At 42.4% G+C, this 27,506-nt stretch overlaps 1 protein-coding gene across 2 annotated transcripts in view; it reads right to left on the bottom strand.

Moving 5' to 3' along the window:
* Positions 1–27,506, bottom strand: part of MYO1E (myosin IE) — a 183,312-nt gene that overhangs the window by 58,790 nt on the left and 97,016 nt on the right. For both annotated transcript variants that reach the window (XM_005861123.2, XM_005861122.2), the window contains exons 5-10: positions 19,488–19,575; positions 17,099–17,188; positions 13,344–13,475; positions 10,321–10,455; positions 8,295–8,427; positions 2,522–2,718 (exon numbers count right to left, since the gene is read on the bottom strand). In XM_005861123.2, coding sequence (XP_005861185.1) covers positions 2,522–2,718; positions 8,295–8,427; positions 10,321–10,455; positions 13,344–13,475; positions 17,099–17,188; positions 19,488–19,575 — 775 coding nt within the window. The remainder of the gene's footprint in view (positions 1–2,521; positions 2,719–8,294; positions 8,428–10,320; positions 10,456–13,343; positions 13,476–17,098; positions 17,189–19,487; positions 19,576–27,506) is intronic.

Here is a 27,506-nt window from a genome sequence, read left to right as displayed (position 1 = left end):
GGGGGGGGGGGGGGGGGGGGGAGGGTGGGGGGTAAAGGGGGGGGGGATGAGGACACATTTGTAATACCTTAACTAATAATAAAAAAAAAAAGTCTGTGGTCTCGATCACTGTGAGAAGAGATGTGCAATTCAGTGGAACAGACTTAATGACAGGAGGGCAATGTAGGTTGGAGGGGGTTAGTGAGGACTGCAGGGGAGGGAGGAACACAGGAGAAAAATTCCTGGAAGTGGTGAATACCTGGATGAATCTTGAAGTACCAGAGTTGTTTTCCAGGAAAAAAAGAAGAGAAAAAGATAATCATCTTTTGCAAGCTAATGAGTAATAATATAGAACACTTAGCTCAGTACCTGGTACACAGTCAGTGCTTGGTAACTGTCAGCTCTAATTAGTATCACTTACATGGAGCATCCACCCTCTTTAACACACACAAAATTGGGAAAAGATGGAAAGGAAATAAGGTGGGAAGCCCAGTGCTGGAAGATACACTGAACAGGGACAGGAGGTGTGGGTTCTAGTCCCGGCTCTGCATGACCCTCTTGCTGAATGGCCCTGGGCAATTCCACCAGCACTGGGGCCAAAGATTCTCTTGTCAGTAAAAGGAGGGTCTGAACAAGTTAAAAACATGGCTAATGCTTGACATGACCTTGACCTTCCCAAGCAATCGTATCCTTAAACTAGCCACAAGGAGTACACAGAATAACTACCCTATGCTGCCCTGCCCTGCCCAACCCTAACCACACCCAATCATACAGACTTCTAGGGTCTAATGACCACATTGCTGCCCTTGACTTGGGCTTCCTGAGGGTTCTTCCTGCCTTGATCATATAAAAGGCGGAGGAGTAGAATACTGGATCACTGCCCAATTACCTGGATTTAATTCCTAGGTCTATGACCTAAGAGTGGTGTGGCCTTGGGTAAGTTCTTTAACCTCTCTGGGCTTCAGTTAGCTTATCTGAGTCACAGGGTTGTGGTAAGAATTAAATGAGGGTTTTTTTTTCTAAAATACTTAGAACAGTATCTGGCACATAGTAAGTGCTAAATAAGTGTTTGCTATTATTATTCTCCCACTCAGGCTGCAATGATTAGCACAGACTGTCACCGGCAGTGCTACACTGCTCAAAGCCTAATTTCCAGGATCTATATGCGGTATACATAAATATGTATATATATGCAAATATTATGCAAACACACACACCTCAAGGGATGTCTGATATATATATGATTATTCTATCATTAAAAAAAAATCTGTGGTAGTTTTAAAATACAGACATCCCTTGATATCGGTTGGCAAGTGGTTCCAGGACGCCTGCGAATACCGACCTCTATGGATGCTCAAGTCCCTTATATAAAAGGGCATATAGTATTTGCAAATAACCTATACACATCCTCTCATAAACTTCAAATCATCTCTATATTACTTAAAATATCTAATACAATGTAAGTGCTGTGTAAACAGTTGTTATGCTGTATTGCTTAGGGAATAATAACAAGAAAGTACAGACACAACCATCATAGGCCTAAATACATAGTCAGCGACAACATTTTTTAATTTTCTGAATATTTTCTATCCACAGTTGGTTGGGTCCACAGATGTGGAGGGCCGACTGTACAAGAAGTCTCTGATACGCCTCCTTTCAGAAGGTGGAACCTAATTTCTCTCCCTTTATGTGTGGGCTGTACTTAGTGACCTGCTTCTAAGGTACAGAATATTGCAGAGCGGCAATACTTGAGCCCAAGACGAGGACATTAAAAGCTCTGGGCCTTCTGCCTCGCTCTCTCTTAGATCACCCACTCTGGGGGAAACCAGCTGCCCTGCTGGGAGAATATTCAGGCAGCTGAAAAGAAAGGGCCATGCAGCAAGGACCCGAGGAGCCCTGCGAATAGCCGTGTGAGCATGTCAGCTTGGAACCAGATCCTCCAACTCCAATCAAGCCTTGGGGTGACCATCACTCCCCTCAGCATCTTGACCACAATCTCGTCCCTGAATCAGAACCACCAAGCTAAGTCACTTCCAAATGACAGAATAAATGTTTATTGTTTTAAGCTACTAAGTTCTGGACTAATTTGTAACACAGTAATAGATGACAAATACAACATCCCTAAATCTTTAGGCTCAAAGTCAAGACCCCCTCATGATCCTGGGTCTCCTCTTTTCCTGGCCTTCAGTCCTGCCTCCATAAAATACAGGCTGGGGCAAAGTAGGTTTATAGTTGTGAGTACGTGAATCACACCTTATTCTTATTTGTTAAATATTGTATTATTTTCCATATGAACAACTATAAACTCACCTTTGCCCCACCCTGTATTTTGTCCATAAGAAGCTGTTACTGTATTCGTGTCGACTTGGTGGAGAATTCTAGAAGTAAAAGCAGGATACACTGGCCCCGGGATGAGAGGGTAAAAAGTGGAGGAGTCAGGTGATGGTTAGAAGGAGTGAGCCACATGAACACGAAACCCTTAGCAGTTTTCCTCTGGACAGCTACAATATGAAGCATCACCAAGTCAGCTATGTTTACTTACATCCACCAAGAAATCAAAGACGCGGGAGTGCAGGGCCTTGGCGAGGGCGTCCCTGGTGTAGCAGGCCTGCTCCACGTTGAGTGTCACGTGGATGGACTCCGACTTGCCTCCCCACTTGCTATCCATCTGCCGGCTCGTCAGCTTTTCTTTCAACCGGTCCTGGTTTATCCCCAGGAGATAGGCAGGAAAAGCCAGAACTATAGAAAACAAAATGAACCTCGATTGTTTTTAAGAATGTTAACAATGCATCTCACAAACAGGGAGGCACTTGTGTGTGTGTGTTTATGCATTTGCGTGTTCACACGCGCGCGGGCGTGCACACACACACACACACACACACACACACAAGACACCATCTTTAGTCCCAAGAACTTTCAGGCTAGTGAAGACCGCTTATCAGCAATCCCACACACACCCATCCACTTTGCTTTTCCCAGTTATTCTATTACATGAGTCAATTCCTATAATGACTGAGCTTCCAATAATACAAATCAGTTAACCAAGAAGGGTGGCATTAAACCAATCCCCCCTACTGAGATCACAGCTGAATGCCTAAAATGGACATCTCTCCAAGCTTGCAGCAAGACAGCCGGAAGGAACTAAATCAAGCAACATTTCTTTGGCTTCAAATATTGTTTTCTTCCTCTTTGGTACAGTGTTTTCATAGCATCATTCACAAAGAGCTGGAAGCATCTGATATCATCAAACTAATAATTACAACCAACCACTTATTTTTTGAGTGGGGTTGTTAAAGGGAGAGGACAGGACACAAATTATTGAAGAAACTCTGATGACAACCTAGAGGAGGCAAAAGTAGTTTGCCAAATAAAAGCTAAATCTATAACACAGATGGATAATAAAGTCCTGGGGGAATTTAGAACAGAAAGATATTACTACTTGCTTGGGTGACTGAGGAAGATGGGTGGGGTTTAAAAGAATGGACAGGATAGGTATAGATGCAGAGGATGAGAGAGAAGGATGGAATGTGTAAAGGTGAGGAGGCAGGAATGCAAGAGACATGGTTGAGGTACACAGTGAGTAGACCAACATTGGCTACAGCTGAAGGTTATGGTAGATGATTAAAAGGTCAGGACCAATTCCAATAGTGGAGATCATTGAATGGTCTGAGATGGTCGGGCTGGAGTCAAGGGGACCTAGATGGCATCTGGAGAGGGGTGTTAGAAGATTTTTCTGGGCGAGGCGTATGGAATGAAATGGAGGGTGTTGTATTATTCACATCACGGCACGCCTATCCCACCCTGAGGACATACAGTGGTGTAGTGTGTGGCTTTCAGGTAGAAAAGCTGAGGTTCCCAGGCTCAGCAACCTGTTTCCAGCTGTGAAACACTGCAAGAGGAGGGCTAGTGATATAAATGGGATTCTTTTTTTTCTGGTTAAAACATTCTAATGTTAATAAGTGACACCAACCATCCTTGGGCATGAAAGGATGCTCAGATTTTTCCCACTATTTTTATGGACACAAATCAGAATTCTTAACCGGACTGAGTCTTCTTTTTCTGCATAAAGCTTTACCAAAATTCTCTGATAAAAGGATTTTGTTAAAGACCTTATCATGATAATGCTCAAAAATCACAAGCCTCCCAATAAAAAATAATGTTTGAATTTCACAGATGGTGTTAGAATGAACAGGCTGACATTTCTCAGTATATACCTTCCAATGAGATTAAGCCAGTGAATGCATTTAGAAAAAGTGCAATGCCAGAACAAGGTGTATATGATCTATGTGAGTGTTCCACAGAAATGCTCCCACTAGCAGACAGCTTCCTTTTAAAAAGGGCATGTGAATAAATCAAGTGCAGTAATTTGCCAAAGGCCATTTCCTTTAGATTAGTTTTTACACTTGATCTTGGCGCAAAGGCCATGAAGTGATGATTTTAATTTAGTTTTTTTAAATTTAAATTTATTGGGGTGACATTGGTTAATAACATTAGTTTCAAGTGTACAATTCCATAATACATCATTTGTATATTACATTGTGTGCTCATCACTCAAAGTCTCGTCTCTCTCCATCACCATCTATCTGATAATCTTTACCTTCTTTATCCTCCTCCCACCCTTTTTTAGTTTAGTTTTGATGTTCACATGTATGTTTAGGAACCTGGATGTGTCTCCCACTAAACAGAAACTTACCTTTGTACAGAGCAAAAAACATCAGATGCCCGTAAGTCAGATTAGACACAAGTAGGATTGTTGTGAGAACCAAGAGCCATTTACCAATGAGTCTGACGTATAAGAGGTTCACTAAGGGAAGCTACAATGTTGATTGTCACCACTGTCACCAGGCAGATAGTCAGGCACATGTGTATTTCACTTGACACACTGGTAGTCAATGTTTTATAGTAAATTCACCAGGACCCCTCATGCTTCATGGCAACGACACAGTGAATTGTTTGATACAACAAATCATTAGCCTCACTTTGTTGGGTTTGTAAATATGAGCTCCTGCCAAGCCCATAACCATGCTAACATGGGGACACAGTTCAAATATTTAGTGAAAAAGTATATCCCATTATCTTTATGACCACAGCTAAAGAAATGTAACAAAACAGAAGTAGTCCTTGAGATCAAACAGACAGACAAGATTGTAAAGGAAACATGCCCTATCTACTTCCATGGCTCACACCTCTTCTGTAGAGGAGGGCACAAGTGAAGGACCGCAGGCACTCGAAAAACAGGGCATGGAATCTGGCCAAGATTCAGAGCCACAAGCGGAGGGAAACAGCTAAGAAGTCTAGAGAGGAAATCCAGTACTGGCTTTTAAAAAAGTCCATGCCATGTTTTTCAAGTATAACCTTTTATGACCTCACATTTTCTTCAGTGGCTGCCCTGGTACTAAAATTACAGGGCTGCTCATACTGACTTCCTTCAGGCTGTGAATTTCCATGAGGTGTCTGGGAGGGTGGCTGCATAAGGACTGCATCGGAGCAGTACAGAGGTTTGGGGAAGGAGAGGAGGGAGTGGGCATTGATTCATTTAAAAATGCTGTAACTTTGGTATAGTTAATCAGAATTATGTAGAACAGAGAAGAACCTGTTAGAAAATAATGTTTCAGCACATTTTGATAATGAAGATAGATTTCTATTAGTGCATTAAAAAGTCACATTTAATTTTTTTCTTTTACATGTGAAGTGTAGAGAAGATAGAGAAACTGACAAGATGCAGCAAAACAAAATTCCATTTTACAATTTTAAAAGAAACAGCAAGGTAAAAAAGTTTTTTAAAAATAAATATTAGCCCGGCCGGTGTGGCTTAGTTGTTGAGGGTCGACCTATGAACCAGGAGGTCATGGTTTGATCCCCAGTCAGGGCACATGCCCGGGTTGTTGGCTCAATCCCCAATAGGGGGCATGCAGGAGGCTGCCGAACAGTGATTCTCTCTCATCATTGATGTTTCTATCTTTCTCTCCCTCTCTGAAATCAATAAAATATAAAAAAACAAACAAACAGTTAACAGGGCCAAGAAGAGGCATGGTCACTTGTACTCCCCATCATTGTTTATGTCATATTATTTTCCTTCAATAAAATTCTTAGGTTAATTTGGATTTAATATCTTTTGAGCAAGACTTGTTTCCACAACACCATCTTATGCTATTGATAACGACAGGTACACATGTGCCCAAGTTGAGGTTTGTTTGACTTCTCAGCAATGTAAAGGTTTGACTCAGGAAATTCTATAGCTCCATTAGTCTAAGGTAACATAACAATACAATTTGTTGTTATTAATGGCTATTTTGCTTTAGCTCTGATGGAAATCTTACCATTTCCCCCACTACGATAGCTAGAGAAAGTTTGCTTTCTTCTCTTAACCAAACATGGGCTAGCTCTTCCCTCTACAAATTTATTACACTGATATACTCAAATATCGGAAAGACACCACAAACCAGGTTATTCATTTTAGTAATGTTCGTTCATTATTGTAAAAGCAGCAGATCCAAAACTACCCTAACGTCCATCAACAGATGACTAGTTCACTAAATTAAAATATAGCCAAGCAATGGAATGCTATGCAGCTACAGAAAAGGATGAAGCTCCTCAGTGAGTTATAAAATAACCTTCATGATATAATGTAAAGTGAAAAGGCAACTGCAGATTATGTTCTATGTTCCCACTCATGCACAAAGTGAGAAAAAATGAGTGGGTGTGTGTAGTTGCTCTGGAACACATGTCCCCTGAATGGAATACGAGAGACTGGAAGCCTCTGGGGAAGGGAACAGTTGAGTGCAGGGGGCGGGGGAAGCTTTAACAGGGTACCCCTCTGAACCATGCTAAGGTCTTACCAACTGAACAGAAAACAAATTATTGGAAAAGGGGCACATTTCTTTGTTGGACTTCCTTGGTTTCCAACACAGCCTTTCCCGATCCCTATCACTCCACCTCCGCCAATCAGGGCATTCCACAGGCAGCTGCCAATCCTGGGCCTCACGCAGTTGGCGGAGGAGGCTACTTCTTGGCCCAGGCACATGGGGAAATGCTAGCTGTGCCAGAGTCATACCTTTGTTCTCCAGCATAAAGGGGCAGTAAAGAACTGTACCATCCACAAAGGGAAGATAAATCTAGTCGACTTTCACAGAAACCAAACTGTCAATGTTAAAAGGCCAAGTGTTAATGAGCTTCTCGCACACTCCCATGCATTTGTTAAACGTGAAGGGCAATGTCCACAAAGTCTAGAAATATAGTTATTATTATTATTGTTAGGTTGTGTTTCTAGACTCTGTGGACACCCTGTCTATTTATTGCTTTCCACCCCGTTCCTTCCCCTGGTAAACATAATTCATCTTGCTCTTTATCAGACAGACATCAGAAGTTAGCAGAGCTTCCCTTTTTATCACAAAAGAAAACAAAAATATAAAAAGAACCTTATTTGGAATGGAAATAGCCTTGCTGCATTGTCAGCAATGAGTGGGATACTATTTATTACTAAGCATCTAAATTTATCATCCTTGAAGAATGCTGAGAAAGGGAAAAACGTCTTCCTGGGTGGTTAAAGGATGGAAAGTCGTCTGATGCCCAAGAGGCTACAGTCAGTCACACGCCCTGGTGACTGTGGGGGCCTGTGCCATGCAAAACCAATAACGTCTTGCAGGAAGGACTTGATTCCTGAGTTCTCAAAGAGTAAAAATGGCCATTCAGGTCCTCAGGCTCTGATTACTACAGAGGTGACCATCAAAAGTGACCATTACCAACATCAACACAATAGTCAATGTCCTTTTTTTTCTTTTCATTTTTCAGAAATCCAATCTAATCTAACCCATGGGGCAAACTGAATCTGTGAGCTTTCCATATTTACATATATCCAATCACTTGCTCTTCATGACCTTTAGGTGAATGGAGACCCTGAAGATCAGTGATAGAAAAGGTTTTTATGAGGAGACAAATCTTTTGAGTTATTCGGCTATTACCCTAAATCCTCATTAAAGTATCGCTTTACTTTTAAACCTAGATGTGAGATTCTGCCAGACTTCCCCAAGGTTAATGATAAATTGAAATGAATTCACGAATGGTCTCTGGGTGTGACTCTGGGACAGTTAATGTGGGAGGCGGGAGGAGATGGGCGGGAGGAGTGGGCAGGTGCGCAGAAGAGGCCTGGACACTCACAGGCCCTTTTGTTCTGCCACAGCAGGACGAATGAGACTTCTCATCTCTTCCCAAAATACCTCAGTTGAGATCTAAGCAAAGGAAAGCGGTGGGTTACTTCTGATGGAGCTAAACAATGGTTTCCCCTTGTTCAACAACTGTGTGCCACGGCTACTCACACTCTTCACTCTCCACTGCGGCGTAGTTGCCGACTTCTTTGAAGCTGATGTTTCCCAGGTGGAGCACGCCTGCCACGATCTGCAGCACCAGCGCCTGCTCCTCCGCGAAGATCCCGATCACGTTCATTGCGTGCTGGAAGCGGGAAGAGAAATTACCCACATGAGCTGGTCACCAACCTTATAAGCACACAACGCAGGAGCCCAAGCTTCGACTGGGTGGTGCAGTGATATGTGGCTTAGCTAGTGACGGCAGCTGGAAGTCCCAGTCAGACATTATCCCTGACCAATGCACTCCCTCGCATCTCTCTCAAGTCTCAACATCATGCTGGAAAGGCAGTGTGTCCTTGAATAGAGCATGCTCCCCTCCAGGATAAGGGCCAAGAGAGCTGCAGGAGGAGAGGCGCGCAGCTGGAGCAGCAGCTGGGCACAGTCAACAAGTCTGTCCGCATCCCTTGGTGTGATCCTGGTGCCATGCCTCTCCCCCTCGGGCACTGGTGCCCGTGTCCAGCTACTCCAAATACACACAGAGGCCTTTCCCTTCACTGGGAGGACTGAGAATAGATTGCATTTGCAAAAGATCTCGGTTAAAAATCTCCAGGGATTCAAATAATAACAGCATCAGAGAAGCCTTATTTCTGAGGTCTATACAATCGAATAAAAGCAGCTGAAAGGCTTGAGTCTTTGATATCCATATTCCAAAGGAAATTTACTCTAGGACCAATGCAGGCCCCTCATCTGCATTGCTCCAGCCAGCTCCTTCGGGGCCTCAGGGCCTCTTGATGTCCCCTCTTGTCCTGGCCCCTGGAAATACATCCTGCCCTTCAAGAACCAACACCAACTTTCTTCAAGCTGTACCTCCAAATGCCCTGCAGGGTCTCCCACTGGGCTCTGGCTCTGGGCTGAGGTTGGGCCAGGCTGGTAGCTGACTCAAAGGGCAGTAGCGATGCATTTCTTTGAGGCTAAATGGGTGACCGGCCCACCTCCAGAAAGGTCTAACTCGACTTGTTGTTTCCCAGAGGATGTAACCTTTTGTACTATAACGCACACACCGTGTGAAGGGCTCTCTGACCTGTACGTACAGAGTGAAGAGAAAGTGGGTGGGGAAAAGCCTGAAGGTGTGCTAATAAACTCAATCAGGTGTCTAACCTGATTGAGGTCCCAAGAGCGCTCTGCTTTGCCTTTCTAAGGAGGCAGCGCAATTGTGCGAGCTGCCAGAAAACAGGTGTGGTAAATGTGGTAAACTATGCACAACAGTTCTAACCTGCTAATCAGAACTCCTGTGTGTGTGTGGTGGTGGTGGTGGGGTGGGGGTTAATGATGCATGCACTATTTTTGTTTGTTTGTTAATCCTCACCTGAGGATATTTTTTCCGTTGGTTTTTAGAGAGAGTGGAAGAGAGGGAGGGACACACACACATACACATCAATGTGAGAGACACATCGATTTGTTGCCTCCAAACATGCCTCAACTGAGGATTGAACCTGCAACTTAGGTATATGTCCTTGAGCGGGAATTGAACCCTCCACCCTTTGGTGTGCGGGACGACGCTCTAACCCAGTGGTTCTCAACCTTGGCTGCACATTAGAATCACCTGGGAATCTTTTTAAAATCCTGATTTCTGGGCCTCATCCTCCGGAAATTCTGTTTCTTTGTTACTAATGTTGTGGCCCCACCCCATAACAAAGAAACAGAATTTCCGGAGGATGAGGCCCAGAAATCAGGATTTTAAAAAGATTCCCAGGTGATTCTAATGTGCAGCCAAGGTTGAGAACCACTGCTCTAACCTCCGGCCAGGGCACGTTCACTCTTTTTTATTGCCCGTCTCAAATCATTAAGCGGTCCTCTGGCAGCGGGGCAGGTGGCTATTGAAGGGTGCTTAAACGTGTTTGACGAATAGGACTGCTTACAGCAGAAAGAGGTGGAAATTTCATGCTGCTCTTGGCTTTGCTAACCTTCAGTGCCCTTCCTACCAGCCGCAATGCCCTGCCCGCGAGCAGATCCCGCCTGGCCCCGCACCAGCACTTACCAGAGTTTCCTGAAACTCCCGCTTGTCATCAATGTCATCCACCTTGTAGGACCCGGAGAGGCTCAGGTAGTAGTAATAGTCCATGCTGGTGATGCCCAGGCTCTGCTTCTGGTCGGCAGAGGCGCCCTCGATGAGCTGGAACAAGAGACAGTGGGGTGGGTGTGATGCGACCTCAAAGTAGTCCCAGGCACCTCATGGTTCCTGCTGCCTCTGCCCTGAACAAGGGTGATGGGACTCTCTAGCCCTGCTTTCTGAAATGACCGGTGGTCCTCATCCCCCAAATATGACGGGGCTTCAGGATTTCTGCTCTACTGCTGATCGCCCAAGGTCCTCTCTGCACATGCTGGTCCTTAACTCTCTGATAAGACCTGCAAGACCTGAGCAGCTCCCCTTGTCCAACACGGGGAGCGGACTGCAGTGCTTCGTGGTGAGATCCCGCAGGAGAGTGGAAACCAAGCAAGGTTATAATCCCTCTCCATTCCTGCTCAACTGGCCTGTGGCTTTCTAGAGCGCAGCTGGCCCCTCCGTGCGCTCACTGCAGGGTGCATATTAAAAAGCCACCGAAGGCCCACACTCTGGCATTCTGAAACCTCTAAGCAAATGACTGTCCCAGACTTTTTGTTCCACCTCTGATATCTGCCTTAGGTCCGAGCAAGACCCTCTTAAAGGGCTCCCACCAGTGCTGTGCTGCAAATACTTGACCAGCAAGTCTTGGGGAGAAAATGGATTTGTAGTGTCTGCCAGTTTCCATGGTGTAAATACTCCTCCCCTGACTGATGTCAAATTATTAAGAAAATGTCACTGAAGGAAGAGATGGAAAGAGATGCACACAGCCCAGGCAAGCCAGCTCCAGCCCCCAGCTGGCTCCAACCCAATGGGACTTAGGAAAATAGAGACGGTTCCTCTCCACACTTCTCCATTGCGGTAAAGTTCCTCATGTCAACTCAGCAGCACAGCCCCAAAACAGGGAACCTCATCTCCATTGCTGAGAAGTCCCAGGTCACCCATGACATCAGCTTCCCTTAGTTTTCTTCCCAGTCTCTTCGAAATCTTTTTGTACCACCCTCTTCCTATCTTTCCCTTCTGTTTATCTTTTTTCTTTTGTCTGAGAAAAAACTTTCCCTTACTCTTCCTGTCTTCTCCCCACCCACATGGCACAGCCCCTCTCACTTGCATTTTCACCCCCGCAACCCCAACTCTCTTCTATCTACAAACAGGTGCTCTTTGCCTTCTTTAGAAGCATTTCATTGACTCCGTGAACTTCAAGCTGCAGACTCTACTTTCCCATCACGACTTAACCACCTGCATCTGGCCTCTCCCCTCGCCATTCTGATGAAATGACGCTTGACACTACTTCCAGTGGCAAAGTCCAACAGCCCTTTCTTGGTCCCTAGACCCCTGCCCCATCCTTTACCCACAAGAGCTCTGAGCATTTGCCGCTGAAGCTCATTCCCGAGCTTCCCCTGGCTGGCTTCCGTGACACTGCAGGTTCCTGGTTTTCCTCCCCTGACTAACCCCCTGCTCCCCAATGCCTGCTCAATCTGCAGACGGTCCGCAGGCCCCCAGTCTTGTAGAGACATGGTTTTTCTTTCCACACTCACTCCCACGGGACTCTCATCTATTCACAGCTTTAACTGTATGTCAGAATCTTTACCTCCATCTTCCCCTAAGCTCACCACTTCCACAGCCCCTAGTCTGTTGGTTTCCAACCTGTGGGCTGGGGATTTTTGGGTGAGGGGGGTACGGGGGGGAGGGAGAGGGTGGAGAGAGGCACAGCATTTATTTAAAGGGGTCCTGGAAACAATTATGAACTTCGCTCTAGTGCTTAGTAAATAGTATACTATGTGTGTGCTATACAAAATTATTTTTCAATCATCTGTACATGTTGCTTTGATTAATACAATTAAAAGCATTACTGAAGTCACAAAAGCTTTTGGTCATTTATGTATTCTTTCAACCAACAAACTAACTGGAAGAATTGTTTGCCATCGTCTAAGACAAGCATGTCAAACTCAAAGGCTAACACGGGCCAAATAAATGAGGCATGCGGCCTGTGGGCCTCGAGTTTGACATGCTTGGTCTAAGACATCTATGTAATCGATAAGACTGAATTCGAGCTACCAACACAGTATAACTTCCCTCCAATCCAGTGGTCTTTAAACTGGAGCAAAACAAAAAATAGTCGCAGGCCTTTCTTCAAAGAAATCTAATGTGGATCCCCAATAGATGAAATGTATATAAACTCATACATAATGATATTGTCTATCGTATCATTATATTTTTAAAATAGTTAAAAACATCTTTAAAACTAGCTGAGTCAGATGACTGCCAAAGACTGGAACACAGTGTAAAAGCATCCTCCACCTGCTCTAGCCCCGAAGTCTCCACGGCTGCTGAGTGTCTAAGTCAAAACTTTTTGAGCTGACATTAAAGATCCATGGCCAATGGGGGAAGTAGGAGAGGGCAAAGGGGACAAATGGTGATGGGGGAAAAAAAAGATCCGTAGCCTATTTCAAGTCCTTCATCCAATAACTGAATTATTCCCAGTCCTGGTCTAGATTTCCTGACTTTTTTTTTTATTTTGAAGACTCTGCCCTTGCAAACTCGTCGAGGACTCGCTCACACCTCCAGTGCCCTGTCCAGGCCACCAGACCTGCCTGCACAGCCTCCCCTCCATGTCATCCTGCACCCCCTTTATAGACCTCCCCTTCCCACCCCAGTCAATTCTCCCCACACAAACTTCTATTTGGCAAAGAATCAAGCTTTTGTTTTGAAGTCTTATCAATACTTTCTTGATTACTTAACTCTGTTTGTCTTCTCACCCCGACTAGAACTTACTCTCCTGTGAGGTTAGGGACATTCGTTCTGACAATTCTCTGCACTCCGACTTACACATTCTATTGTGATAAATGCTCCTTGGCTTACAGGCTAGATTGTCTACACCTGATTGCTGAGAGGAAACAAGCAAATCTAAATGTGGAGAAGGAATAAGGAAGTAGGAAAGAAACAATATAAAGGAAAACCTGGTAAAATATGTGAAAACTCCGCTCTCCAGGGTTCCTCATCACCACCCTAGATTTTTCCAGAAGGAAGTTGGAGATCTTTCCACCATCTGGTTCCCCACCTGGACTGAACTGGATTTCAAAGTATTTTCCCTGCAAGAAAGTTAGGGGTTTCCTTCAATGGTTAGTGAACAAAACATGATGTTCCAAATAGGCGTTAGATACAGCATATAATTCAAGGAAATTCATTAATGCTAGATACATTCTGAATCATTCCCAGTCCTGGTCTAGATTTCCTGACTTTAAAAAAAAAAATCAGACAATAACCTGTACTCTTGTCCAATCATACAATTCTGTATTGAGAAAGAGAATCTACCATTCTAGTCCGACTAAATAAGGACATGGTACACTCCTTGCCCGTTTTCCCGAGTAGGGGTTTGCTTGCTAAGCCGGAAGCTGTAAAGAATGGGACAGAAAATCCCAGGGTCCCTTTGATCTAAGGAGAGTGACCTCTATCAGCCTCTAAGAAGAAGCAAGTTTTCCCTCTGACAGGCATTTTGCTGACTTTGAGCAAAAGCAATTCCTCTGACCCTCTGGAGAATCTACAATTCTCATATAAAATAAAAACACTTGATTATAAAGAAGGTCCTCGCCAGCTAGTTGTGGGTGTGGAGATTTTTGTTACTGTTGTGGTTAATATTTCCTTTTAAATTATTGCTAAGAGGGAACAAAGGAGAATAAAACCTTGGAATTTAGCTGGAAAAGGTGCCCAGATTGTTAAGTAAATGACTTTTTTTTTCCTCTTTCATTAGAATTTAGCTTCTTTCCAGTCCTCAGAAGGTCTACTAGTAGAAGAGTAAACTTAAATGAAGAAAAAGATGAGAATGTGGGTGTTGAGGAGTGGTGTGGCCTATGGTCACATGGGAAAGCATGCCCGGCCTAACTGTATTCACATGTAATATTTTAAAAATGTGAATGCTGATGAATTCCACCCATCTCAGGGCTGAATCCTGCCAGGCCGCAAGTCTGTGACTAGAACTGTAAACTCATTAAGGGCAAGAAAAGCACACGGCATATTTTTCCTACTGCCCCAGCACCCAGAACCTGCTGTGTCCCTGGGAAGTCACTTGCCGATTCCAGGTATCTGAGGAGGCTACTCTCGAATGGCCTATTTGTCTTAATCTGATGACTCCTCCCACCCCCCTCCCCAAAACAAGCACCCAGAAGCATCAGACACAGAGAGGGAGCACAGACCACTGCCATCCTGAATTATAGTACAGTGGTTCCTGAGAAAGGCTGGCTGAGCAAGCTCCCCTGTGCTTCCCATGTGGCCATTCCTCTCATCTTTTCCTTTCAGCTGGTTCTGGAGGGAAGGATTCAGTGCCCATCCATGTAACCTCCATCAAGTGGGGGTGGGAATGAAACCAAACAGGGCATCACATCTAGGAAGGGTAGACATTGTAAATGGCAAACCCTCAAGTTCTTCTAGAAGTGGTTCCAAACCTTGGTCGACTGTTAGAAAGACCTGAGGGAACCCTTAAGAAATGCCAGTGTGGTTTCTTCTGTATATCCTTAGCTATAAGACTGTTCAACTAAACTTGTCTTCAGATGGTTATCCAGGTTGATTGTTCTGTAATTTAGTTGTAATTTTGAGGTGGTGCTGGGGGGAGGTGAGTGCAACTCCCTCCTACTTCATGGCCATCTTGGATCCCCTCTTCTTAATTATATAATGTTTTATGTAACATGCGTTTTAAAATGAAAACTGGACCATATTGCAAATATTGTTCTTTAACCTTTTTTTATTTAACAATATACTATGGATATCTTTTCTAAAAAGTCATTATTAACAGAGAACTTAGACATTGTGCCCTAAAAGTATTGTCGGGTCACAGACAATGAACATTTTCAATTTTGGTAAAGATGGTCAAGTTGCCCTCCAGCAGAAATGTGTCCACTTTCAACCAATAGTGTCTTTTCTCTGGTATCAATCTCCTTAATACTTGCCCACCTCAGAGACAGAAAATGGTTTTAATTTATATTTCTCTCATTATTCCTGGGAACATCCTTGAATGCCCATTAGATGTTATTCTACGTGTAATGTGCCCATCCATACTCTTTCCCATCTTTTTTTGAGGGCTATAAGACATTATTTTGTAATCAGAAAAATATAAATTGCTGGATATTTTTGTCTTGTTTTACAAAAATTGACCAATGTATCATCCTTGTCTCAGGATAAAGAATAATTTTTATTGGGAAAAAATCAAGAGGACTATTGACTTAATTATTTTCTGCTCTCTAAATGAGCAAAAGAAGGGGGCTGGTAGCAAGAGAGTTAAGTTTGGTCAAATCCATTTTTACAAGGAAGATTGAGATTAAAAGGGGAAAAAAAGGTCAAGTGGAAGGTGTATTCCCATCTTCTTTCTATTGCATTACCTAGAAGCTTCTTCAAGATTACACGACCCAGCCAATGAGAAGAAAAAAAAAAAAAGACAGATCAACAACTGAACAAATGGTTTGAATAATATTGAACAGCAAGGAAAATGAGGGCAATTCTGACAGATATAAATCACGAGGGAACCAAACAATCACTGCATGAGAGCTTAAAGAATTCTCTTAGAAAATAGAAGCTTCCTTACAATACAGAAAGGTGAAAAAGAAATCATCTTTCTCCCAAATTCCCACTTAATTATTTTAAAATGGTCCAGTATCCGCCTTAAAGATAGCTCCTTGAATGCTTTCCTGCCAGACATAGTCTATGAGCTAAGACGAAAAATCTACATAAATCAAAGCTACTGGGCAAATACTGTTTTTTTGGAAATGTGGCTTCTTGTCAAGGGGAATATATTTATTTTCATCCTTGCCAGCCTTTCAATTCTCAGAAGACGTTCAGACAGAAAAGCGTTGTCATGGGCATTCATAATGCCTTCCGCTGACATTTTCATTACCTTGGGTAAGTGGGCCAGTCAGGAGGCAATCTATCAGGTTAAGTCCAATCATTTTGGGGTGTTGTTATGTTACGTGAAATACATAAAACACACCAACCTATGAGGGAGGAGGCAGTCAACTCCCTCTGACTGACATAGAGAAGGAGGGTTCTCTACAAGGTGCCGGATCATAGTGTGCTATCCATTCATTTTCCACAGACCCAGTCTATGAGCAAGAGCAAAGCAAGAGGCTTTGGGCTCAGCCAGCGTGGCTCAGTGGTTGAGCGTCGACCTATGAACCAGGAGGTCACGGTTCGATTTCCAGTCAGGGCACATGCCCACGTTGTGGGCTTGATCCCCAGTAGGGGGCGTGAGAAGACAGCCGATCAATGAGACTCTCTCTCTTCTCTGAAATCAATCAAAATGAATGAATGAATGAATGAATGAATGAATGAATAAATAAACAAATAAATAAATAAATAAATAAATGAAAAGAAAAAGGCTTTGGGACCCAGCCTACTTATTACTTTGTCTGGGAAAGAAGGTCTCTTTCCTCCAGGGCACAAAGCAAACTCCTCCAGCACCAATTTCTATTTTCCTTAGGAAGGCAACTCAAGTTGAGAACTGTATTAAAAAATTAGCTGACTTATATCCCGGGGTTCAAAAATAACTTCCGCTAAAGGGCAAATTGAAGCCTGACAGCATGCCGCTAGAGAAAATGAAGACAAGATGCAAAAGGCAGCCTCCTGATGACATGTGAAAGCTCCCGTTGCCTTGGAGACACTGGACTTAAACCGGGTGTATCCACACCACCAGCCAGGCGGCATTTCCCAAAGCAGGGAAGAGACTTACAAATCGGCTGGAATTGTTGTTCCGGACGGTCTTGGCGTTGCCGAAGGCCTCCAGCAGCGGGTTGGACTGCAGGATGATGTCCTTGACGTGCTGTCACAGCAAACAGACCAGGGGTCAGGAAGGCGCACACACCCACCACACTGAGCAATGCCAAACGCTCCCTAAGGACCCGGCTTCTGGATGCAGCAGGGAGCGGCCTCAAGTCCACATGTCCCTGCAGGTTCAGGAGGATTTACTCTTTCCTCTCGACAGACTTCAACCTGTTAGTGGGTTTGTGTCTTCCAGCTCCCTGGATTCAGGCAGGAGTCCTGGAGCCAGGGTCCCAGCCGTGAATCAGGATCTCCAAACACTCCTGGCCTGGGCTTCCACCCTGCTGTGCTTTACCCCGCATGCCCTGGGGTGCCTGGGGTGCCGGGACTCCCGCCGGAAGGAGAGTGGAGCAGGAAGGGGCATCTCCTCACTGCTCTGATCTGATTCTTGACTATCCTTATCCCACTCTATCCAACTGCTCTCCCTGCCTGTTGCACCCCCACCTCCACCCTCTTCACTGGGAGGGACAGGGACCTTACAGAAAATGAAACAATTTCTCCTACTCAAGCAAGGCTGTAGACACAGTTTTGTGTTTCCCAAACTTTCACATGCGGCACTCACTTTCGGATCTTGTTAAAATGCAGATGGGGGTCTAGTAGGTCTGGGCAGGACCTGCGAGCCTGCATTTCTAACCAGTGCCTGGTGCCCCTGGTTCTGCCAACATGAAGCCATGTTTTGAGCAGCAAGAGCAGATGCTGGTTTGTACAGAACAATTCCTGGCCCGCCGGAGGGCAAGGATTGGGCTTTCAAACACCCTCGTTCGGTACCAGACTGAAAAGTGTGCAAAACACCTCCTGGGCAAGATAGCTCAGTAGACAGGAGTTGATGTTGGAGAGGTCTTTCAACAAGTGAGTCATTCCTTGTACTTCTAATTATTCACATGCTATGGTTAAACATGTTCCAGAAATAACAAGTCTTTGGTTTGTGCTCTGTAGCTACTGACTAATTTCAAGCCAAGAGCTCTGCCTCATTGTCCTCATAGGAAAACAGGAAGAGAAAAGTCAACATTAAATGTCTGCAGTCTGGCCACTAAGTCATGGTCTGGAGAAAACGGGGCTGGATTAAGGCACTAACTACTAATTGACTATGTAACAGCCAAAGTGCTCCCTTCGGTGCCCTCCTGAGCACTCAGAAGAGGAAGAACTGGAATCACAACGACCGGGGCCATGTCATTAGCAATGGCATCAGAGGCAAGTTCTGGGTGGTCCCTCTATGAGGTCAGTTTCAAAATTTAGAAATATCACTTCCAATCCAACTAGTCTTCTTTAAAAAACTCATGGATTTATATAAACCTTGCTTTTCATTGTAAAATTAATTTTGACATGTGGATCTTCCTAATCCTTTATATCTGTTTGCTAATCAGACACACCTACACCACTTATCAACACTCAGTTTCTCATAGCATAGGGAGAGAACAAAAGAAAGGCTTTTCCTTGTCTCTTGTCTTCTTTAATTACTGACGTGTTAACTGAGAATCTTTATTCATGTTTCCATCCATTCACCTATCTATCCATCCATTCATCCGCTCTCAAGATGTCCAGTAGAATATTGTGGTAAGCGTATTGGGGAAAAGAGAAAGAGCAAATTACAGTAAAGGAACAGCCCACCACAAAATGGCATTCTGGATTCCTGTCTCCGTATCAGTCTTCTAGGGAGAGGATGTGGCTACATGAATGGAAAAAAGCATGTGGACTGCACCACGCCAGTCTAGGTTCTGGAGCTGCACTCACTGTCCAAGATGGAAGCCATGAGCCACAGGTAGCTTCGATTTGCAACATGGCTAGTCCCAATTGAGATGTACTGTAAAGGTTGAATACACACTGGATTCCAACGATTTAGCACCCACAAGAGTGTAAAATATCTCATCAATATTTTAATATTAAAATGATAATGTTTTGGATATGTTGGGTTAAATGAAATGGATTTTAAAAATTAATTTCATGAGCCTCTTTTTACAAAAATTTGTCACATCAAATAACTTTATACAAGTATAATTTTGCATACGTTTCAGCACATCTACTAGTAAAGGACACATTCTCTTAAGCAGGATTAATGAGTCAAAAGGTGCATGCATGTAGATTTGATAAAGTTTGCTGAAATGCCCTCCAGAAAAGTACATATACTAGATCATGCTCCTACCAGGGAGGTATGAGAGTCCTATGCCCCGTTTTTTTTTTTGTTTTTTTTTTACCAATAGAATGTTTCAAATACTTCAAAATGTTTGCCATTCTGACAGTTATGGAGCCTCTTACATTTCATGTAGGACAGGGTCTCAAAATGGGCTACATCACAAACTCACCTGGACTTTGGGGCCTCCTCCAGACACTCTGGAGACATAACTCATGATGTATTTGGCCGCCACTGTCTTTCCAGCACCACTTTCACCACTGAGGAAAGAAAGACAAAAATGAAGTGGGTTATACCCATGAAGTGGATTACAACCTGCCCCCCTCTCCTCTGACCCCCATCCCCAAACAAAAAAGAAATTCAGTAAAAAATGCACAACACTGATTGAGGAAGACAAATTATGCCAGGATCAGATCACCTCAATGACTTATATACACAATATCAACATGGTGTGTGGGCCAGGGTCTTAACAATTATCATCATGTACTTGATAGACAATTAAGCATTCGAAATGCCTAGTAATAGGGGACACACTTAGGAACATTATGGAATATCAGAAGGATGGAATGGTGTACAAAAATTACAACTGACATGAAGAGTGTAAACATAGGAAAAAAACATATAAAGCAATGTTAAGTGAAATAAATCTGATTCAAATTATATATAAAACAGTTACAAAAATGTAAATGAAAAAGTACATAAGAAAAAAAGACTACAACTAACACAAAACATTAGCAGAGGTTTTGGTAAAGAAAAAGATATCGCGGGAGACTTCTTTCAGTTCATTATTTACCAAATATTTAGTAACTAAAGAAAGAAAAAGTAGGCACCCTCAGTATCTTGAACTGATGCAAGCAACTTTAAAATTTAAGTCCTAAAATTAAATGATGAGGCAATATTAATCATATCCTGAATAACAAAAGACTACCTCCCGTTTTGTGGTCTTACTGTATGGGGAAACTCTTGTTAACGTAGTCTGTTTGACAAAATACCAGTTCCCTTCCTTCAAAATTCCCTTGAACTGATGATGATGTCAATTCAAGACATGCTTAAGTTAGTCAGATATCTCATCTATTGGTGACCCTTGTGCTACCATGATAGAATTAAAGGAATCCATATCTTGTAAAGTGATAAAATTTAGTATAAAAAATTCAGACAATATTTTTGTTTGCAATTGGTGATCAAGAATTTTAGGATACAGAGCAAATGTTCTTGTATGAACACCCAACCTAATGAACTATTATCAATTGTTTAGTTACTTCAGAAAAGAGGAAACATTTGCTTAGGGTACAAATCTAACCAGGTGACCCCAAAAGGAAATGAAAAAATTAAATATTTCAAAACAAAACAAATAATTAAAGTAGCCATCATAGCAAATCTCAGAACTTTGTTCAATTTCCTTGAACAAATTAGAGAAATTATGGGGAAGAATGAGGAAACCATATTCTTTGAGAACCTCAAAGGTCTGAATCCACCCTAAGCAAATCATTCACATCCCATTACTCAGCTCCGGGCTTCTGGGCCACATGACTAGGGAAAACGAACTGAAATTTCCTAAGGAAGATAGAGTGGCAAGCAGAAAGCCAGTGAGTCTGGGATGACGTGCCATACCATTTTCAAAGAACATGCTTCCTCACAGCATAGATATGGTATGTACAGCAAATATTTCAGCTCCATGAAGAAGTTATCTGTTTAAATGGTCCATATAATGAGATGATTTATATGCTAGCTCCAGGGTCAAAACATACATTCTTGCTCATTTAAAGCACAGGTCTTGTCAGCAATGAAACTCCATTTTTTAACCTTGTAAATAATGTGAATGCTCAAGAATATTGGAAAGTCCAAGAGTACAATGGTATAACCACCCAATATAATATTACATAGACATTTAAAACAATGAGAGAACTATGTGGCAACATAAAGACGATGCAACCAAAGTGGCCATATAAGCAGGAGATAATATATCTACAGCATAATTACAACTATGGGCATTCATGATAATGCTCTCGGCTGAGTGGAAATGCAACAAGGAAAAAAATATTTGACTTGGGGAGCTGGTATTTGGATGACTGTATCTTTTGATGTAATTTCGCTCAATGCTTACATTTTTGAGATGGGCAATTATCCATGTATTACAGATTTTAAAAAACAGCATTTCCAGAAAAAGTGGGATCACATATCACAATGATAACCAAGAAGGATCAAATTCTTTAGATTATTACTCAACTTATTATACTATGATGAGTAAACATATTTTCATTTTAGAATTCCTTATAGCAAACTGTGTGTGTGTGTGCATGCATGTGAAAGAGAGAAGGGAAAAAGAATAAATTTTACTAGAATTATGAAATAAAAGTATAATCCCTCCACTGTGTCTTTGGCTAATGATGTGGTCAGACATGAAATATTTCATTTCTCTTGTTGGAAGCAAAAGAAAAGAATAATAATGGAAAGTAACTTGTTTTACATATTAAAATAAGTATGCCAGGTCCAATAATAGGGCATCTATATTCTCAGGAATTCTGATATTTTTTCAGAAGATTTAAAATAATTAGTTCTGGCTGAACATTGATCGGAACTTTCATTCTTTGGTTTCGGTTTACAGACACTTAACACAAAGTCCTATTGATCAGAGGCCGGTAATTTGCCCAGAATATGGTACAAAAATGGAATGTTAGATAATTACTTGAAGCTTACAGTATATACAAACATGATTATACTAGCTTTTCTGGATGGGAAAATATTGTTTCTTCCCCTGGACTAAAACCCAAGTTAAAAGAATGTAAAGGTATCAGACAAATTATATAGCACACCCAAAACTATTTGCTTTACATCTCAGAGCAGTTAGAGCAATTTGCTTGGCTTATGGTTATAGGCAGCCTTTCTTAATGTAATTGCCTTCACTTGACTTCTAAAGAGAAGAAAAAAATACTCTAGAAGTGTATGTACCTTAAATTAGAACAATGCCCCCTGTTTGTCCCTATATCCTGCAGCTTGTCACAATCCTCAAAGTACTTAATAAATGCTCATGTTTGGGCTCCCTTCTGACCTGCTGAATCCCAGTCTCTAGGGACAGGGCCTAGCAATCGGAATTTTTAACAAAGTCCCATGATCTTGTATAGCTGGGAATTAGTCAAGCAAATTTAAAACAAAGTCAAGACAGACTTCATAGGAAATATGAATTCAAATAGGAAATAATGCATTTTCTGTGTGTGTTAGCTATAGAAATGGAAACATATGCTAAAACTTCAAAGAAATGGAAAGAATGTTCTGGGGAGGGGACCTATTTACAATAGTATGTTAATAATTGAATTCAAGGACCATAATTGTTTTTCTTAGCCTGAAGGTTGTTCTTCACTTAAAAATAAATGATGTGTTCAATTCAGTTCAACTTTTTCTAGCAAATGAAAAATATTTCAGTCAATTTTTTTTTCAGAGATATCCCATAAAATAAGTGGAGTCAACCATTTCAACTGTTGGAAGATCCAGCAGTCTATTCCCATCTGCCCCTTCTAGTCTCAAAATATGTCTCATGGTTCTTAACCACAGTAGCTGTTGTTCTCTTATAATTGATCAAGTTAATGTAATTGACATGTTGCTTTTCCAACTTTGTATTTGTTTGCATGTTAGAAAGGATACAAAGGTAAAGCAAAAATTGTATGTGCATTTCTTTTTTTAAAAAAATATATCTTTATTAATTTCAGAGACGAAGGGAGAGGGAGAGAGAGATAGAAACATCAATGAGAGAGAATCATTGATTGGCTGCCTCCTGCACACCCTATTAGCATTTCTTTTTTTAAAAAAATATATCTTTATTAATTTCAGAGACGAAGGGAGAGGGAGAGAGAGATAGAAACATCAATGAGAGAGAATCATTGATTGGCTGCCTCCTGCACACCCTATTAGGGACTGAGCCCAAAACCTGGGCATGTGCCCTGACTGGTAGTCAAACCATGATCTCCTGGTTCACAGGCTGGCGCTCAACCACGGAGCCCTGCCGGTTGGGCTTGGGCGTATGTACATTTCTTTACCCAACAGGCATCGTCTAAGTCAGCGGTTCTCAACCTGTGGGTCGCGACCCCTTTGGGGGTCGAATGACCCTTTCACAGGGGTCGCCTAAATACATCCTCCATCTCAGATATTTACATTACGATTCATAACAGTAGCAAAATTACAGTTATGAAGTAGCAACGAAAATAATTTTATGGTTGGGGGTCACCACAACAGGAGGAACTATATTAAAGGGTCATGGCATTAGGAAGGTTGAGAACCACTGGTCTACGTCCTGACATGAGCCAAGTTCTAGGCTGGAGGTTGGAGATGTGGCTCTTGCCCTGGAGGAGCTCACGGCCTCCTGGGGAAGGCGGGTGCACAAATGCTATGATACTACTGAGGCAATGGGGGCGCTGTTATAGGGACTCCTGGGGGCATCCCTGATTGGAGTGTGTGAAGATAAATGAAATGAGACAGTGAAGTTCTGAACATTCCCACTGGGACCTATTCAAGACCCTACCCAGCCAGCGTGGCTCAGTGGTTGAGTGTCAACCTATGAACTAAGAGGTCAAGGTTCGATTCTCAGTCAGGGCACATGCCCAGGTTGCAAGCTCAATCCTCAGTGTGGGGCGTGCAGGAGGCAGCCAATCAATGATTCTCTGTCATCACTGATGTTTCTACCTCTCCCTCTCCCTTCCTCTCTGAAATCAAAGTACAAATTTCCAGTTATAAAATAAATAAGTCATGAGGATGTAATATATAGCATGTGACTACAGCCAATAATACTGTATTGCATATTAGGAACCTGCTAATAGAATAGGTCTTAAAAGTTCTCATCCCAAGAAAAAAATTTTTATAACTATGTGTGGTGACGGATCTTAACTAGACTTATTGTGATGATCATTTCACAATATACACATTTATCAAATCATCTTGTATACCTGAAACTTATATAATATGTCCATTAGACCTCAATGAAAAGAAAGGAGCAAACTAACATATTCTGGTTGTAATAATTGTAGCATGTGTCCATCGAGTGTCTAAAGCAGGTCAGGAACTGTTAAGGGCTTTACACACATAATCATTTGATCTGAATTAAAGCCCTGGAAGGTAGGTGCTATTCTTATCCCAATTTTTTGATAAGAAATGCTAAGCAACTTGCCCAGGATCACATAGCTAGTGATGACATTGCTAGGAAAGGACTTGAGATAGACTGACTCAGGAGTTACAGTGCTTCAGACCAGGGTGTGTATTTAAAATCCACACATGGGTTAGAATTTAGATAGTCAATTACAACCAGCAATATTTCCCGAAGTAACTCCATGAATAGCACAGTTTGTAGTATCATCAAACTTGTAACCAACCACTCCTGAATCTTTTCTTATACACACCCCCTTAAGTAAGGCTTCTGCCAAAAACATTTATTATCTCACACACAGTTGGAACTAACAAATAATAGCCTGCCTGCGCCGCTGTGATCACAAGATGCGATTGAGAATGAGAATCACAGCAGAGAAGGTCCATCCCCTCCCTGGCAGCCCTGCTGCATCCGGGAGAGAAAGAAGTCTGAGGTGAAGCATCTCTTTGCCCCAAGAGAAAGGGTGACCTGTGAAGACCTTGGAAGGACACTGACAAATAATCCTCAAGGACATGCGAAGGCTAAATGGATAAAATGCAAAATGAAAGAGTCACCAAAGCCACCGAGTAAATGATAAAAGTTCAGTCTTTAACATAATGAGCAAAGTGTGAACAAGTCAAAGCTGTTATTTCTTCCCAATCAATTAGTATTGTCAGACAAAATGTGACCTGTGAAGACCTTGGAAGGACACTGACAAATAATCCTCAAGGACATGCGAAGGCTAAATGGATAAAATGCAAAATGAAAGAGTCACCAAAGCCACCGAGTAAATGATAAAAGTTCAGTCTTTAACATAATGAGCAAAGTGTGAACAAGTCAAAGCTGTTATTTCTTCCCAATCAATTAGTATTGTCAAACAGACAAAATGTTCCCTCTAGACCAGCGGTTCTCAACTTGTGGGTCACGACCCCTTTGGGGGTCGAATGACCCTTTCACAGCCTGCATATCAGATATTTACATTCCGATTCATAACAGTAGCAAAATTACAGTTATGAAGTAGCAACGAAAATAATTTTATGGTTGGGGGTCACCACAACATGAGGAACTGTATTAAAGGGTCGCGGCATTAGGAAGGTTGAGAACCACTGCTCTAGACTGCCAAGAAAATGGCCCATGGCAATGCTCACCTTGGCCCAGCCCCAGGCAATAGGAGGAACCCACTGTTTCCTATGGAGGCCAAGTTTGAGCCCAAGCTCAGTTAGTTATTATGTCTGAACTTCCTCTTAAGGCCACTAGCAGATATTTTACGTCACTCCTGAACATTTTTAAAAAGTGTGTCTATTTCCTTATTCAGCTTTCCTTATATTCCTTTAAGATATTAACCCCCATTTTGCAGATGAAGTGGCCGAGGCGTACAGAGGTCATACACTTTAGACAGAACAGAATAAAGAATCCACCCTGTGACTCAACCCCAGAGATCTTTCCACTACACAACGTGACTGTGGGTGGTAATGGATTAGCAAACAGATAACCTGACACCTGCTGACTCACAGCAGCAGAGAAGTGGAAAGAGGGTAACAGTGGGCCAGGCAGCCTGAGCTTGGAGCATGGCTTTGCCCTATTTCAGATGCGAGATGCTTAACGTGTTTCTTATCTCTCTTAAGACTCAGTTTCTTGGTCTGCAAAAAGGAGGGTAGTAATACCTAGTTTGCCAGGTTGTAAAGACATATAAGTAAAAGATGCCGAGACATAAAGCAACTATCCAAAAAAGGTTAATTATTATGATCATAGAGAGTATATTAATTAGCTAATGAGTCAGCGCTCCTGAGTAACACTTTGACTAATGATAAAAGAATTTCAGCCCGGCTGCGGAGGCTCAGTGCTTGAGCATTAACCTGTGAACCAGAAGGTCACGGTTCCATTCCCAGTCAGGGCACATGCCCAGGTTTCAGGCTTGATCGCCAACCAATGATTCTCTCTCATCATTGATGTTTCTCCCTCTCCCTTCCTCTCCGAAATCGATAAAAATATATTTAAAAAAAAGAATTTCAGCAATCACATAGGCCAGAAGGTAATATTTGCAGAGAGCTTGGGGGAAAGGTAGATTGAGTCCCTGCTCTTCAAACCTCTCACCTCCAGTGAGAGGGTGGTGCTTCCTACAGATTCCACAATCAGGGGTGTGAACTGACAGGACCTCCCAAAGCCAGGCCAGAGAGACAGGGAGCCTCAAAGGCCAATCGGTGCTCCTGGGATAAACAAGAAATTGGGTGGACCAACAGAACCAGAGGAGGTTCCAATACTACTAATAAAAGATTCCTGAAATACATCAAAGGCAGGAAGACAAGTTGACGATCCGTGAGACACTTGTTGTTGCCTAGGTAGAGACGAGACACAAGCCAAATATTAGAGCTGCTCTGATTTTTAAAATCTTTTCATTTTGAATCTTCACTACTGTAAATATTAGGGATTCCAAGTCTTTTGAAGCAGGTAGGTCAGAAATCTTAGGTCCAATAGTGATGACTATCTCCTTTTCCTCTTCCAAATTTCTCATATTCAGTAAGTCACCAAATCCTTTTGATGTGCCTTCAAAGTATCTTTCACGTCTTTATTTATTCTTTAAAAAATATTTGTTCAGCACGTATTCAGGATACAATCTACAAGACTTTGCAAACGGGTGTTGGACACATTGCAGGCAGAATGCCCTACTCTGCAGAAAAACCTGCTGAAGAATATTTCAAGCAAAAAAAATTTAGAAACTGCACTAAAGGCGATGCTTTCATATTGACAATACGTTTTTTGAAAAAGGCTGGGACAGCAGGAGCGGATGTAGGCCAAAAGTGATGGAAATTCGCTTTGATTCACAATAAAACTGCCAAATAAATGTTCTCTAAGGTCTCATAAGTCTCCATAGGGGTCAGAAATGCCTCTGGCTAAGCTTTTGTCTGGTGATATAGAGATGGTAGAAAATTGAGAAAAATTTGCTATTTCTCCTTCCCCTTTGCCACACCAGATTCTTTTATTAAATGGATTTGCATAGATATCTCTGATAGATCCAGCGATATAACATATGTAATTCCAAAACACAAATCCAAATTCTGAATTTTGGAGCAAAAAAAAAAG

The sequence above is a fragment of the Myotis brandtii genome, unplaced genomic scaffold (genome assembly GCF_000412655.1).
Source record: "Myotis brandtii unplaced genomic scaffold, ASM41265v1 scaffold144, whole genome shotgun sequence".
NCBI lineage: Eukaryota > Metazoa > Chordata > Mammalia > Chiroptera > Vespertilionidae > Myotis > Myotis brandtii.
This window is presented reverse-complemented; position numbering and strand designations above follow the sequence as displayed.